The sequence below is a fragment of the Geotrypetes seraphini genome, chromosome 18 (assembly GCF_902459505.1).
Source record: "Geotrypetes seraphini chromosome 18, aGeoSer1.1, whole genome shotgun sequence".
Classification (NCBI taxonomy): Eukaryota; Metazoa; Chordata; class Amphibia; order Gymnophiona; family Dermophiidae; genus Geotrypetes; species Geotrypetes seraphini.
In genome coordinates, this window is record NC_047101.1 from 9,410,144 (window position 1) to 9,425,496 (window position 15,353).

Here is a 15,353-nt window from a genome sequence, read left to right on the forward strand (position 1 = left end):
GCCCAGGTGTAGCTGTTCACCTTTACCTAACTCAAGTGACCTTGATCAACTGCATAGCCAGGATGCTGGATCTTTCAGACATTGCAAAATCGTATGAATGCAGTGTGAGCAAAGAAGGAAGGGAAATGATGCTTACAGTATGCAAAACCTGCCCCCTGCTGTTCCCAAAGTACAATAGACTCTCTGTTAACCAGACCTCTCAAGCAACCAGCAAAAAAACAATCAAAGAAATACTGGAATACTTTAAATAAAAATGAAAGTTTAAGTGTAAACTTGGCGTGCCACACCTGAGTATGCCTACCACATGTCCGGTAGTTTGTCTGGAACAGTTTATGGTATGGCACAGTAGGGGGTATAGTATTAGTTAGGCCTGTTTTTAATAGTAACTCTCAAGCAACCGGAAACTACATTTATCCGGCATCTCTCAATCCCCATGGCTGCCAGTTAACTGAGAGTCTACTGTAATCAAAAATGGGGGTTCTCTGTCTTTGTCTCTAGATTTCTCCCTGTTTATATTTATACACACACATCTGGCATTCAGTAGAGTTTTTGAATGAATGGCTGTTCTGGGAATATAGTGCAGAATAGAATAAGATTAAAAAAAAAAAAAAAAGTGATACAGTGATAAAAAAATGAAGTGACTACAGGGTTTAAAGAAACCATGGTCTTTTATGCCGGCTTCTTAGAGTCACCAGTGCACGTAACAAGATTCATCAAGTTGGCATGTTTTGTGTGTTCTTACAAGCTTCAGTTGTTTTGCCACTTCATAGCTTCAGAATGAGCAACCAAGTAAGAAAAGAATGTATTTCACAGGAATTGAAAGTCAAAGCCATGTGGTATCTATTAGAGGGGGCTCTGCTCTTTTCGGTCTCATACTTAATTTTGGGGCTTTTAACATGCATGTCCTTATGTCCTGTTAACACACATTTCTCTTAACTGGGAATGATAAAATAATGTTGGGGGATATAAAGTTACTAGAAAACAATGGAAAAGGATTTGTAGTAACATTCACTGGATATAACAGGACATTTAAATCTTTTTTTCTATCATTCCTCCTGAAGGTATTATCTGAAGAACAACATGGAGACGGAGACACTGTGTTCTGATGAGGATGCCCAGGAGCTGCTGAGAGAGAGTCAGATCACACTCCTCCAGCTTAGCACCATCGAAGTAGCCACACAACTCTCCATGAGGGACTTTGAATTATTTCGTAACATTGAGCCCACAGAGTACATTGATGACTTGTTCAGACTGGACTCCAAAACTGGGAGTGCTCACTTGAAAGAGTTTGAGGAGGTGATTAACCAGGAGACGTTCTGGGTCGCAACAGAAATCCTGAGGGAGGCCAATCAGATCAAAAGGATGAAGATAATCAAGCATTTCATTAAGATCTCTCTCCACTGTCGAGAATGCAAGAATTTCAATTCCATGTTTGCAATTATAAGGTAGAGTAGTATTCTTTGATTTATGTTTTGCATGTTCAAATCATCTCAGGTCACCAGTAGCTAAACATAGGTCGATGAGCCATACTTTAAACATAGAAAAATGATGGCAGATAAAGGCCCAAATGGCCCATCCCATCTGTCCATTTGCAGCATCTACTATCTCCTCTCTCTAAAGGCTAAGGCTCTTTACACCTGCATTGTGAGGTCATAGAGCATTATTGTTATAAGCTAAGACTAACATTTGCATTGTGAGGTCATAGAGCATTATTGTTATAAGCTAAGACTAACATTTGCATTGTGAGGTCATAGAGCATTATTGTTATAAGCTAAGACTAACATTTGCATTGTGAGGTCATAGGGCTTTGTGGTTACAGAAACATAGAAACATGATGGCAGATAAAGGCCCAATGGCTGATCCATCCTGCCCATCCGCAGCATCCACTATCGCCTCCTCTCCCTAAGAGATCCCATGTGCCTGTCCCACACTTTTGTGAATTCAGACACTGTCTATGTCTCCACCACCTTTATTGGGAGACTATTCCACGCATCTATCACCCTTTCTGTGAAAAAGTACTCCTTAGCCTTGACCACCAGAACTGTTGGGGTTAATATTTTGTCTTCTTTTCATGGTAACTCTTTTTTTCAGTGGATTAAACCTTGCATCGGTCATGCGTCTCAGAGGCACCTGGGAAAAACTGCCTAGCAAGTATGAAAAGCTGCTCCAAGACCTCCAAGACCTCTTCGATCCATCGCGAAACATGGCCAAGTACCGCAACACACTCAGCAGTCAGAGCATGCAGCCTCCAATCATTCCTCTGTTTCCAGTTGTCAAGAAGGATATTACTTTTCTTCATGAAGGTATCTCGCACATATTTGAAAAGGGGGTTACAACAAAATAGACACATTTTTCCACATCCCTGCAGAAACTCAATTTTCCCTTCCCATCCTCGCAAGTTTTGTCCCTGCCCCATTCCTGTAAGCTCTGCCTTAACCGCACAAGGCTCGAACACTTATGATTTGAAAGTGTTTGAGGCTTGTGCAAGTGAGGACGGAGCTTAGGCATTGGTGGAATGAGGCATTATGACATCACAATCTGAGCTCTAGAATGTTGCCACTTATGCTTTTAAAGTGTTTGAGGCTTGTGCAGATGAGGACGGAGCTTAGGCATTGGTGGAATGAGGCATTATGACATCACAATCTGAGCTCTAGAGTGTTGCTACTTAGGATTTTCAAGGGTTTGAGGCTTGTGCAGATGAGGACGGAGCTTAGGCATTAGTGGAATGAGGCATTATGACATCACAGTCTCAGCTCTAGAATGTTGCTACTTAGGATTTTAAAGTGTTTGAGGCTTGTGCAGATGAGGACGGAGCTTAGGCATTGGTGGAAGGAGGCATTATGACATCACAATCTGAGCTCTAGAATGTTGCTACTTATGCTTTTAAAGTGTTTGAGGCTTGTGCAGATGAGGCTGGAGCTTGCAGGAATGGGGCAGGGACAGGAAAAGAACTCACTGGGATGGGACGGGAAAATGAATTCTCATGGGGACTGGGAAAAATTTGTCCCTGTGTCATTCTCTACTACAAAACACATAATAATGTAATAGTTCATATAGTAGAATCATGGACGAGAGAATTTAAACTGAAACTCAACACAGAGAAAACTTAGGGGTCCTTTTACTAAGGCGCACACTAAACGCTAACACGCCCATAGAGTATAATGGATGTGTTAATGTTTAGCGCGCAGTAAAACGGCTAATGCGCCTCAGTAAAAGGACCCCTAAGTTTTTTTTTCTAGCCTCACCATTAGAAAAACTCAAGGAGGATACATTAAATTTGAATGGGTCTATTTATCCCATTATCCCAGTTATTAAAATTTTAGGAGTTTATTTAGATCGAAACCTTTCATTTGATGCTCAGTTCGCAGGGGGGTGATGTGGAAGCGCACCAGTGGCCTCGGGGGTGGGGGGTCTTTTGGGGATGTGGTGGGGTAGAGCAGCGCTGGGGGGGGAAGTGGAACCAATCAAGCGAGTTTCCCTTACTTCCTATGGGGAAACTCGCTTTGATATATGAGTAATTTGGTTTTCGAGCATGCTTCTGGAATGAATTCTGCTCGTAAACCAAGGTTCCACTGCATCTGTTAACTGTATAGAACTGAGAAGTAGTGCTGTATATAAATGACTTGTTATGTTAAAAATAGCAGTTCGGGTAGGTATCTAGTACAAACAACCCCTAAGCATGTAATAAACCTGTTGTAATCAGGCAAATATGTTCTGTGTTTTGGTAGAATTATGCCTGTATCAGGGGTCCTGTTTTGCTGATATCATATAACAATCAATAGAAAATTGGATAGATAAATAAAAACCACGGTACTTGCATATCTGCAGTGTTTTACATGTAAAAACATTTTATAAAAATAACCCTGTGTTTTGTACTTTGTATAATAGTCCTAGAGAAGAGGGGAAAGGGGATGGGATTCGGTATACTATCTTCCCGAGGTTGCAATCAATGATTTACATATTATATATAAGTACTTGGGACAATGAAGGGTCCAGCGTCACAAGGAGCCACAGTGGGAATTGAACCTGGTTTTCAGGCCACAGCACTAACTGTTAGGCTATTTGTGACATAACTGCACAAGAGAAATTGCTTGCCCACCTGAGCAGAAATATCCACAGGTCTGCATAATTTATTAAACAAAGAGCTGATGTGTTCCATTGTACCAATCCCATAGGGAATGATTCCAAAGTGGACGGCCTGGTGAACTTCGAAAAGCTGAGAATGATTGCTAAAGAAATCCGCCATGTCATCCGAATGACCTCTGCCAACATGGACCCTGCCATTATGTTTCGACAAAGGTGAGTGAGGATGATATGCGATGTGCTGGACTGTAAGATTCCTATTTGTTCAGGTGTTCTCCACTTTTATTCTTGATCTTTGAGGAGTTTCGGACAATGAATCTCGCTTTTTGTGTGTTGTTGAAATCACCAACATGTTCTTAAAGCGTAACAGCTTAATGCTGGTTAGATTGTGCCACTTCTGACCTGTAGCTGAATACCTCTGTTCGATGCAAGTTGAAAGAAATGGCCACAGATATAATTTGTAGGCAGTTAACATGTGAAAGATTATTTTGTTGAGCATAGTAAGACGTTTACATTGTCCTAAAATTGCAGCCAAGTTGGGTATTCAATGCAAAATTAATTTAATTTTTTAGTGTTTACGCATACCTTCCCTTGGTGGTTCAAGATATGTTACATTCAAGTACAGTGGGCATTTTCCTGTCCCTAGGGTGCTTATAATCTGATTGATGACCTACCCAAGGCCACAAGGAGCTTCAGTGGAATTTGAACCCTGGTCTCTCTGACAGCCTGCTGCTATAATCACTAAGCTACTCTTCTACTTATTTGATGCATAAATGAATGTTTAATCTGTGTCTAGTAACAGTTCACAAACCCATTTAGGTTATCAGTGACTCAGATGTGTTAACCTGCACAGACATAAATCGGTTACTGTCCGTTTATATCTCTTTGGGTTCCAATTTTGATTCCAGTTAGTTAATTCCTATGTCCCTCCATGACAATTGTGTGTCATTAAGCGCAGGGATCTGGCTTTTCACATTTTCTGAGGTTGTGGGTTGGAACCCTGTGCTGCTCCCTGTGATTCTGGACAAGTTTCACTTAATCCTGCACTGCCCCAGGTACATTAGATAGACTGTGAGCCCACTGGGACAGATAGGGAACATGCTTGAAGTGCTTGTATGTAAACCACTTTGAGTGTGGTTGTTTAACTACAAAAAGGCGGTATACAAGTCCCAATCCCTTTCCCTGATGTCATAATGCCTCATTCCACCAATAACAGTCAACCTCATCAGTGATGTCACAGTGGCTTCATTGTTCTATACTTGGCTCTCTTCTGAAATTGTATTGGAGGAGAATGTGGTGCAGTTGTTAGAGCTACAGCCTCAGCACCCTGAGGTTGTGGGTTCAAACCCTACACCACTTCCTGTGACCCAGGGCAAATCGATGGTAAATTAGATAGACTGTGAGCCCACCAGGACAAATAGGGAAAATGCTTGATGTACCTATATGTAAACCGCTTTGAGTGTGGTTGTAAAACTCCAAAAAGTCGGTATAAAAGTCCCAATCCCTTTTCATTCTCGTTCTGTCTGCATCTTCTCTGATTCTCAACTGTGATCTCTTTTTCCTTTGCTTCAATGTGTGTGGCTCTTGATTACAGGAAGAAGAGGTGGAGGAGCTTGGGGTAAGTGTTGAGTCAAGTGCAGAATGAAGATAAAAGGTTTTGTAACTCTGTAACTGCATCCTCCTCGTTAGTGCATGCATCAGAAACAAAGCATGCAGTTTAATTAACTTACCTCTTAACTCGTGTAACCAGTTTGTATCATGTTATAATTGCACTGAACTCTGATTTACTTATTTTTGCCCCTTTTAGTTCCTCCTTACTATTTTTCGTCCAGTCTGGTCCAGGACCAATGCTGGGATCCAGTGGCCATGAATCTTCATTTGTGGCCACTCAGAGATTTGCCTCTATCTTAATTGATACACTCTTCTACCTCTTTACTGTTTGCTGCGGTGGGCATTGCGTCAGTGGTTCTGAGGCCAGAAGCCATGCACCAGTGCTGCTTCCAGAGCTCTCTATTAAGGGCTTTAGATCCAGCCACCAGGTGTTATCCTTAACAATGACCGTGACACCCTTCCCCATACCGTGGGGGGGACTTTGAGTGCTGCAAATTACACATCCCATACCTCGGCCAACGCAGTATAAAAAAGGTCCAGTCCAAGCATCAAAACAGGGGACCTCCCTTCAACCGCCAGGATGGATTTTGCAATAGATTTAGCATCTTAGAATTACTTTTTTTGTGTGGTTTTGTACCAATCTGCTCACCCTGTTAAATTGACTTAGTTGCAGTTAAATTTTGAAAGAAATGGAAAACCGCTGTAAATCAGACCATGTTACCAAACTCTCTTAAATTTGAAGATTAATAAACTGCATGGAAACAACTAGTCCCTCCAAGAGTGATATAAGGATGGAAGGAAAAAGAAAACAAATTAGAAAAAAAAACCACTTCCCCCTTCCAAAAAAAAGCACAAGATCTTAGCATTCTAATGTACAAATTGGTGGCAGAGTCCAGTCCAGGTTTTCCTGGACCCTGTGCCCACTCACACAAACAGCCTGGATGGACACTCTTGCAAATATAATTAAGTACGGACCTGAGCCTATTATCTCACAGGCTCTGGTAAGGCAAAACCCTTTCTCAGCTCAAGGATAAAACAGCTTTTCTTAAGCAAGGTTCATTGGCTGGTCCCAGCCAGACACACACATGGTCCACATTCCTTACCTTAGCCAGCCATGTACCAAAAGCCTCACACTGTCAACTCTTCTAACAGTTCTTGCCAGATTTATTGACTTCCCAGGGCTTTCCCTCAGCCCATGGCTAGGGAAAGGTTGTCTCTCTCCTCTCTCTCTCATAGGAACGCCTCTACTTCCAAGGGTTCTCTAGTGGTAGTCTCTTCCTCAGGATCTCCCTGAATGATTTCATTTTGGGGCAGATATACTCCTCCCTGCCTGAGTCCTGCTGCTTTGACTCAGCAGGATTTTATTCTTCAACATATTTTGGGACTGGTAGTTTCCCCACTTTATTCTATTGCCCCCTGCAGCCCAGTGACACATTGATGAGGGGAAATCCCTTAATCCATCATAAAATTATGAGGGTATTGAAAATTACATAACATTAAACCAAACTTTGATTCTGAAACCTTCAAGGCGGTAAATCCGCATTGTGCTTGCAAGGAGTGAATTTGTGAAAATTCTGTCTCAGTGCAATTTTGAATAATGCTCCTGGTGACAGTTCCCTTATTTAATATTTACAGTGATTTAATCACATTCTGCTTTAGGTTTACTGTATCAAAAAAGTGACTTCTCACAGTGTGTAAGCCCATGTATTGGCAGTGAAAAGACTTACAGGTGTATTCTTGATCAAAAAGTCATCTGGTATATCCTGTAACATAGTCTGACAGCCGGAGGCAGCTTCATGGGGGTAATTTCCAACTATCTGTACTATTAAAGCATAAAAGTTATAAAACAGCCTCAAATTGATTTTTACCCAGTCTGTCCCATTGCCCCATCTTCTGACGCCAGAAGTTCTGCTCCATCTCGAGCCAACTCTCCCTTGCCTTTATCACCCTTCTCTGTATCTCAGTTGTGACCATCAGTGTAGGTGATTTCCAGCAACTCTTGGTAGATGCATATTCCCTCTGAGCCTCACTCCTCTTCCTAGCTTCATAAGAGGCTTTCTTCTCTTTTTAAATGTATCTTATGCAAAACTACTAGGTTCAGATCCAGACTGGGAGGCAATTTGGAGACCACTGTGATAAAGCATCCATATATGATTGAAGTATTTGTATCTATTTTATTACTTATGTCGAAGGCTGCTAATCCTCTTAACTCATTTGCATCAGCATGTGTGAACATTAACTATATAGAAGTATTGGTACTGATTTGCATTTCATGAACGGCATCTTAAGATCTTGTCCCCTTGCAGCTGGACAGAGCTTGACGAGTTGTTTTATTTTTCTGGTTCTTTTTAGGTCACTCAGCCAAGGCAGCACAAACTCGAATATGCTGGACGTGCAAGGAGCTGCTCACAAGAAACGTGCCCGGAGAAGTTCATTGCTCAATGCCAAGAAACTGTATGAAGACGCACAGATGGCCCGGAAAGTGAAGCAGTACCTCTCCAACCTGAATGTGGAGACAGATGAGGAGAAGTTTCAGCTCATGTCACTACAGTGCGAACCTGCTTACAGCACATGTGAGTATCGGCCTCCTGCCACGTGGTGGCTGCCCAGTCACAGCTTCATGCGCTGAACCTATTGCGGTGAAGGTGTGTCAGAGAAGTTATTTGTCAGCAGTTAAGCTTAGATCACACTATTATCTTCCCCTTCACACCTCAAGTTTAAAAGCTCATTAATGGAATCCCTTTTTGGATGCTTTTCATGCTAGTTGAACAAAAAGCATCACAACCGGCATTCAGTCACATTTTCTCTGGGATTCATATGGCAGTTAAAACGCTGAATTGAGGGTTTGTTTTAAAGTGGAACAGAGCAAGATACTTGGAGACTCTCTCTGATCTTTTTTTGTACAACATGAGGATTAAACTGGTGTAAAGTAATTATTTTTTAAGTTCACTGATTTTTGTTTACATAATTTGAACCAAGAACCATTACTTAAATCACAAGGCTCTAACAACAGGAAAAAATTAAATAAGAGCGAGAGAGAAATAAAAGACAATGAAGACATAAATCTCTTTGCAATTCTATCTCAGTACGAGGGGTGCTGAAAAGTTCTCAGCCCAACCAAGAAGAGAATGACGTGGATATGGGCCAATTACCGTATTTTCGCGGATATAACGCGCACCATTGTAAAACGCGCACAGGGGTATAGCGCGCAGAAATCACGATGATATGTACAAAAACTTTTCTATACCGCGCTCAGGCATATAACGCGCATGCTGCCCGACTCTCCTCTGGCCACCCCGACTCTCCTTTCGCTCTCCCCGACTCTCCTCTGGCCACCCCGACTCTCCTTTCGCCCTCCCCGACTCTCATCTGGTTGCCCCGACTCACCCTGACTTTCGGTGCACTGCCCCGACTCTCCTCTGGTTGCCCCGACTCACCCTGACTTTCGGTGCACTGCCCCGACTCTCCTCTGGTTGCCCCGACTCACCGTTCACCCGCCCTGACTTTCGGTGCACTGCCCCGCCTCTCCGTGCCTGTCCCCCTTGAAGTCCTGCCTGTCCCCCCTTGAAGATCTGCCTGTCCCCCCTTGAAGTCCTGTCCCCATCCTGAAAGCCTGATGCCCCCCCTCGACGTCCGATTCTTCTCCCCCCTCGGCAGGACCACTCGCACCCCCACCCCGAAGGACCGCCGACTCCCTGACAATATTGGGCCAGGAGGGAGCCCAAATCCTCCTGGCCACGGCGACCCCCTAACCCCACCCCGCACTACATTACGGGCAGGAGGGATCCCAGGCCCTCCTGCCCTCGACGCAAACCCCCTCCCCCCAACGACCGCCCCCCCCCCCCAAGAACCTCCGCCCGTCCCCCAGCCGACCCGCGACCCCCCTGGCCGACCCCCACGACACCCCCACCCGCCTTCCCCGTACTTTGTGTAGTTGGGCCAGAAGGGAGCCCAAACCCTCCTGGCCACGGCGACCCCCTAACCCCACCCCGCACTACATTACGGGCAGGAGGGATCCCAGGCCCTCCTGCCCTCGACGCAAACCCCCCTCCCTCCAACGACCGCCCCCCCCAAGAACCTCCGACCGACCCGCGACCCCCCTGGCCGACCCCCCCACCCCCCTTCCCCGTACCTTTGGAAGTTGGCCGGACAGACGGGAGCCAAACCCGCCTGTCCGGCAGGCAGCCAACGAAGGAATGAGGCCGGATTGGCCCATCCGTCCTAAAGCTCCGCCTACTGGTGGGGCCTAAGGCGCGTGGGCCAATCAGAATAGGCCCTGGAGCCTTAGGTCCCACCTGGGGGCGCGGCCTGAGGCACATGGGCCAAACCCGACCATGTGTCTCAGGCCGCGCCCCCAGGTGGGACCTAAGGCTCCAGGGCCTATTCTGATTGGCCCACGCGCCTTAGGCCCCACCAGTAGGCGGAGCTTTAGGACGGATGGGCCAATCCGGCCTCATTCCTTCGTTGGCTGCCTGCCGGACAGGCGGGTTTGGCTCCCGTCTGTCCGGCCAACTTCCAAAGGTACGGGGAAGGGGGGTGGGGGGGTCGGCCAGGGGGGTCGCGGGTCGGTCGGAGGTTCTTGGGGGGGGGGGCGGTCGTTGGAGGGAGGGGGGTTTGCGTCGAGGGCAGGAGGGCCTGGGATCCCTCCTGCCCGTAATGTAGTGCGGGGTGGGGTTAGGGGGTCGCCGTGGCCAGGAGGGTTTGGGCTCCCTCCTGGCCCGATATTGTTGGGGAGTCGGCGGTCCTTCGGGGTGAGGGTGCGAGTGGTCCTGCCGGGGGGGGGGGGATGTATCGGACGTCGGGGAGTCGGCCGGGCAAGAGGGCTTGGGCTCCCTCTTGCTCCGATCGTGGATGCGGGTGCGGGTGGGAGCGCGTGCGAGCGGTCGTTCGGAGTGGGGGTGCGAGCGGTCCTGCTGGGGGGGTGAATCGGGCGTCGGGCGGGGTGGGAACTATGTTTAAAAACTTTTGTATACCGCGCTCAGGCATATAACGCGCGAGGGGTATGCGCGGTACGTAAAATCACGTATAACGCGCGCGTTATATCCGCGAAAATACGGTAATGGTCTGAAACAATGTCAAAACATAGAATTTTGTTTCTGCAAATTGGCACTTAACAAAATAAGATAACACTCTTTACAGCTACAGTAGCAAAATAATGTTCAGAATTTAGGAAGTTGGTTGGTTGGTTGGGCTGAGAACTTTTCAGCACCCCCCCCTACTAAGAGCAGATTCATTTTGGTATTGTATCACTCGTTTACAGTGAAGTAAAAGAAAGGACCTGGTTTAATAAGCTACCCACAGATACAAAGGGAATCAGAATTGAAGTGTATTTACTGCAGAATCTGGGCAATGCTTGGAATGCCCGCCCGTGTTCAAATTTTGGAATTTCTGTATGATTGGAATGATATCTCATATCTCATTTCTTTTTCTTTTGGTTCTGTGTTCTTCTTTGCTGCTCTTATTGCTCTCGTGGTTCCATGACAAAGGCTTGAAGGAGCTTGTATATGGAACTGTTACTGTGGCTTCCCTGCACTAAACTCGCTGCCTGCTGTACTCTAACTGCGCACCTTGTGTCTCAGTAGTGCGTGTTAATCAGCGAGCATATTTCTTACACACATGTGCATAAATAGTGTAGTCATTCCTACACAATAAGTACTTAGAAGCATGTACAGTTAAGGGCAAAGATATTTGACCTTAAATCTGACTGACATGATGTGGTGAGAGAGGAAATCCAATTACTTGTTAGGGAAAGAAAACAATCCCAGAAACTGAGCCTTGAACAAATTTAAACTTAGGTAGCTTACCCCAAAATAAATAGATCACTTGCTCTCACAGCCATGATCTTTTAGGTTCATAGTTTATTGAATAATAAGACATGTGGGTGTTGTAATAATAATATAAAAAAATAATCCTTCTATCTAAACACTATATATTAAAAAAAAAGGGGGGGGAAGGGCAGGGCCCAGACTATGAAGAGAGTCTGTTGTAACTGTCTGTTCAGAGCCACAGGCAGTGATGTAGGAAAGAAATGCCCGCCATGCTTGCTGCATGGAGTTACCGAAGGCCAGGGCTCATCAGGCTGCGTCCTGCTGCTGAAGGTGTTCCTTAATTTTACCATTTTGCTTGAAACACCCTGGTTGCTAGTGTGGGAAGTAACAGCAGAATGGGGGACTGAGCTTTGTTTTCTACCACCTCCATGCAACATAGGAAAAAGCCTAAGTAAATGGGGCCCTTTGTCATGAAAATGTAGCTCTGTTGACTAAGGGGATGAGTAAAAGAAAATCAATCAAAGTAATTTAGTTTGGATCAGAACCAAGTTAAATGCACAGTGTTACAAGCTAGAGCTGAAAAAGACTGCAGGGTATTTGGGTTAAGCATTTCCCCCTAAAGGGAGAAAATGTTTAGTAAGCAATTGAAATATTAGCATGCCACCTAGTGGAAGATTTGAGAAGGCATGCATAAGCCACATTTCATATCAGCAGTATAAAAATAAATGAGATTATGGCAAATTTTGACCTCTATTTTGCCTTTGTTTTAAAACGTCAGACATTTGTTCTAAAACGTTTTTTTTTTTAAAAAAAAACAACAAAAAAACATTCCTTGTTTGAATCCAACTCAATTTAAAGCCCTTATGAAAAACTTTAAAATGTAATTAATAGAGAAATACAATTTTGTTAATCAGGATAATTGTCTCTGACCCACCCTGCTTTCTTTGCCTTGTACATTGTTTGCTTTTCCTTATACAGCTGTTTCCGTGATTTTCTTGTCTTCAGTGGGAATATAATCTTGCAGATTACAGAATGCAAGATTACTTATTTCCTGTTTGTCCGTAACAGTGACCAAGAATTTAAGTGAACGAAGGTCAGCAAAATCCGCAGAAATGTCTCCTGTACCCTTGAGGTCAGGCGGCCAAACCACGAAGTCCCACTTACACCAGCAAAATCGAATGAGCCAAGCCCTCCAGGTCCCAGCTGTCAATTTGTACCCTATTAGAAAGAAGGGGCCTGCCAAGGATCACACTTTGAGTAAGTATTTGCAAGCCAATCTCATTATCATCAAAGCTTGACCCAAATGTTTGTTTTCATGAGCAGGGAAAACTTTTTCAAATATTTTACACAATTCAGGTGTAGATGAATTTGGAGTATAGTTTGTATAGAGTTGAGATTTACAGACATTAAAAAAATACGTACATAACTTTCCATCTGCTCCTGAGCAGGTATAAATGTTTCTTTGGAGACGAGCAGGGGAGATGCAGACACACTTGCCGATGAAGTCCTCTAACTGAGCCTTAGTGTTAGTGCTCTCCTCTAGATATAGTAAGCTTTTGGGCTTACTGGGCATTTGCAGATCCTCTCCCCTCGCCATTTTGTGGGTTTGAGCGTGTTGATATTTTATAGAACTCCCTCTTGGAATATGATTCTCTGCACTCTAGAGATCTGTGTGTAAAAGTAGACCTCATAGCAACTCAAAGGCTAGAATTTATCTGGTGAACGTGCAGGAAGGGGATGCACCATGTCCTGTTCTCATTGTGTTGGAACTCTGTGGAAAATTATGGAATAATACAGTAGGGCAACTCTATCTTTCAAGCCAGCAGACTTGCAGTTGTGTGTAAACAAATCAGCTGGCAGAGAATCTGTAAACATATCTGAAGAATGATCTTGGCAATAATAGATGGGGAAGCGCAGCGAGAAATGTGATATAGTGATTTTGGAGGCCAGATAGAATTGTTGCTTGCTGTCCTGGTACAGGGCCACAACTGGTGTGATGAGAGGAAAAATTTTTTTTAAAAATAGATTCTAGATTTTCCATACATGGGGTAATTTTCTGAAGAATTTTCACCTGTAAAGGGCCTTTTATAGAAGTATGTGTAGTGATATAAATTGATGTATTGGTGTGTTTAGGAATAGAGGTTGGGTTTTTGTTAAATATCCTTGAATATTTAAAACCTGCCTCCAAGCAGTGTAAATGTTCTGTCTTCATTCTAGTTTTTGCCCCTTTTACTCTTGTGTTTTTAAAGGTGCATAATGAATATTCATGAGAGAGATCTGCTTGCATATGTACCTCCGTTAAGAATATCCTGAAAACCTGACCTGAGGGGGGCCTTCAAGGACCACTGCCATAAAATGATCCGTTACCAAAGTCTATGAAATTAATATAAAAATTAGTTTCATGTCCATATGAACACTGTGTTTTATCCTAGTTTTCCGCCTCCTGCTGGCATTTGGGCCCTGATTCTATAAATGGCATCTAACTCTTACTCCAAGGCACTGTTCAGTGTGATTATCAATCAATTTATAGAATCACACCTGATGCATTCTTTTGCGCTGTTAGGCATTAAAATCCTTAGGCTCACTCCATTTAGGCCAGGGCTTTCTAGGCTTAAATCAGCGAGGCTAAGGTAGGCGCCTAACTTCAGTCCTCGCCCAAACTTTATCCTGAATTCGCCCCTATCCATGCCTACTTACCAGTAGGTGCCTACCAACTAATTACATTTTAATTGGTTATTAATGGCACTTTCAATTATCAGTGCCAATTAAGCCAGTTAAAAAAATTAAGTTAGACTCCTAGATCAACTAATGTGGTAAGAACAGTTAATGTAGCTGGTTTTCAAAAAGGTTTAGAAAAGTTCCTGGAGTCCATAAACTGCTGTTGAGACATACATGGGAAAAGCCACTGCTTGCCCTGGATCGATGGCATGGAATGCTGCTACTATTTGGCTTTTTGCCAGGTACTTGATACTTGGATTGGTCTCTGTGAAGATGGGATACTGGGCTCGATGGACCATTAGTGTGCCCCAGTAAGGCTTTCTTACTTTCTTATCTAGGCTCCTAAATGTAGGTATCTTTTATAAAAATCCAGGCCTGGTGCCATAAGCCTTTATTCACAATTATCAGTGATATTTTTTTTCCCTATTTTATATTCCTCTCAGCCTCCAACATATCTGGTGTGGTCCTTTTTTATGAGATTCTTTTTTTTAACAAAAAAAATTTCTTTGTTCAGTTTTGCATATTACAAGTGTATCAGAAAAATTCATATAATCTTATACATATACACTTGACAACACTTTAAATACAATATATCATACTTATATTCATATTTTATAATGATTTAAATATTATGTAATACATTTAATAAATATGACAAATGTAAATAAAATAGAAAACCCCCCAATCCCTCCCTACCTATTTCAGAAAATCTAACCTAATACATCAAATTGTATTAATTAATTCATACATATTATGATATAAATAAAATAATACCCACCCCCATCCCCACTTAACAAATATCTTATTATGGGAAAATGTTATTAATGTTGGTCTTGGAGGATAAGATGTACAGTTTCTATGAAACAAACATGGTTTTTTTCTTTTACATAGAGCTTTTTGGACCCCTGTTCGTTTACAAAAATTAGATAGCTCCAAGTCTAATAGATGTTGGCACTGTCATCTTGAGGCTGGGACATTAGATCATCTTTTATTCTATTGTCCATTTATATTATTTTGGAAATCAATTTGGCCTCAAATAAATAGGATGATGGACAATCCAGTAGCCTTGACTTATGATACTATTTTTTTTATTTTTATGAGATTCTTGATATACAGCCTTTCCATAGCACACCCAAAGCAGTTTACGTATTACATATTGCAGTGTATTGCAAA

General features: G+C 43.4%; 1 protein-coding gene across 5 annotated transcripts in view; it reads left to right on the top strand.

Annotated features, from left to right (window-relative positions):
* RAPGEF6 (Rap guanine nucleotide exchange factor 6) overlaps positions 1 to 15,353 on the top strand; it is a 251,129-nt gene that overhangs the window by 209,871 nt on the left and 25,905 nt on the right. For 3 of the 5 annotated variants that reach the window (XM_033926955.1, XM_033926960.1, XM_033926957.1), the window contains 6 exons: positions 1,062 to 1,445; positions 2,092 to 2,303; positions 4,176 to 4,299; positions 5,678 to 5,701; positions 8,047 to 8,267; positions 12,531 to 12,719. In XM_033926955.1, coding sequence (XP_033782846.1) covers positions 1,062 to 1,445; positions 2,092 to 2,303; positions 4,176 to 4,299; positions 5,678 to 5,701; positions 8,047 to 8,267; positions 12,531 to 12,719 — 1,154 coding nt within the window. The remainder of the gene's footprint in view (positions 1 to 1,061; positions 1,446 to 2,091; positions 2,304 to 4,175; positions 4,300 to 5,677; positions 5,702 to 8,046; positions 8,268 to 12,530; positions 12,720 to 15,353) is intronic. The other 2 variants (XM_033926956.1, XM_033926959.1) reach the window with 1 other exon arrangement.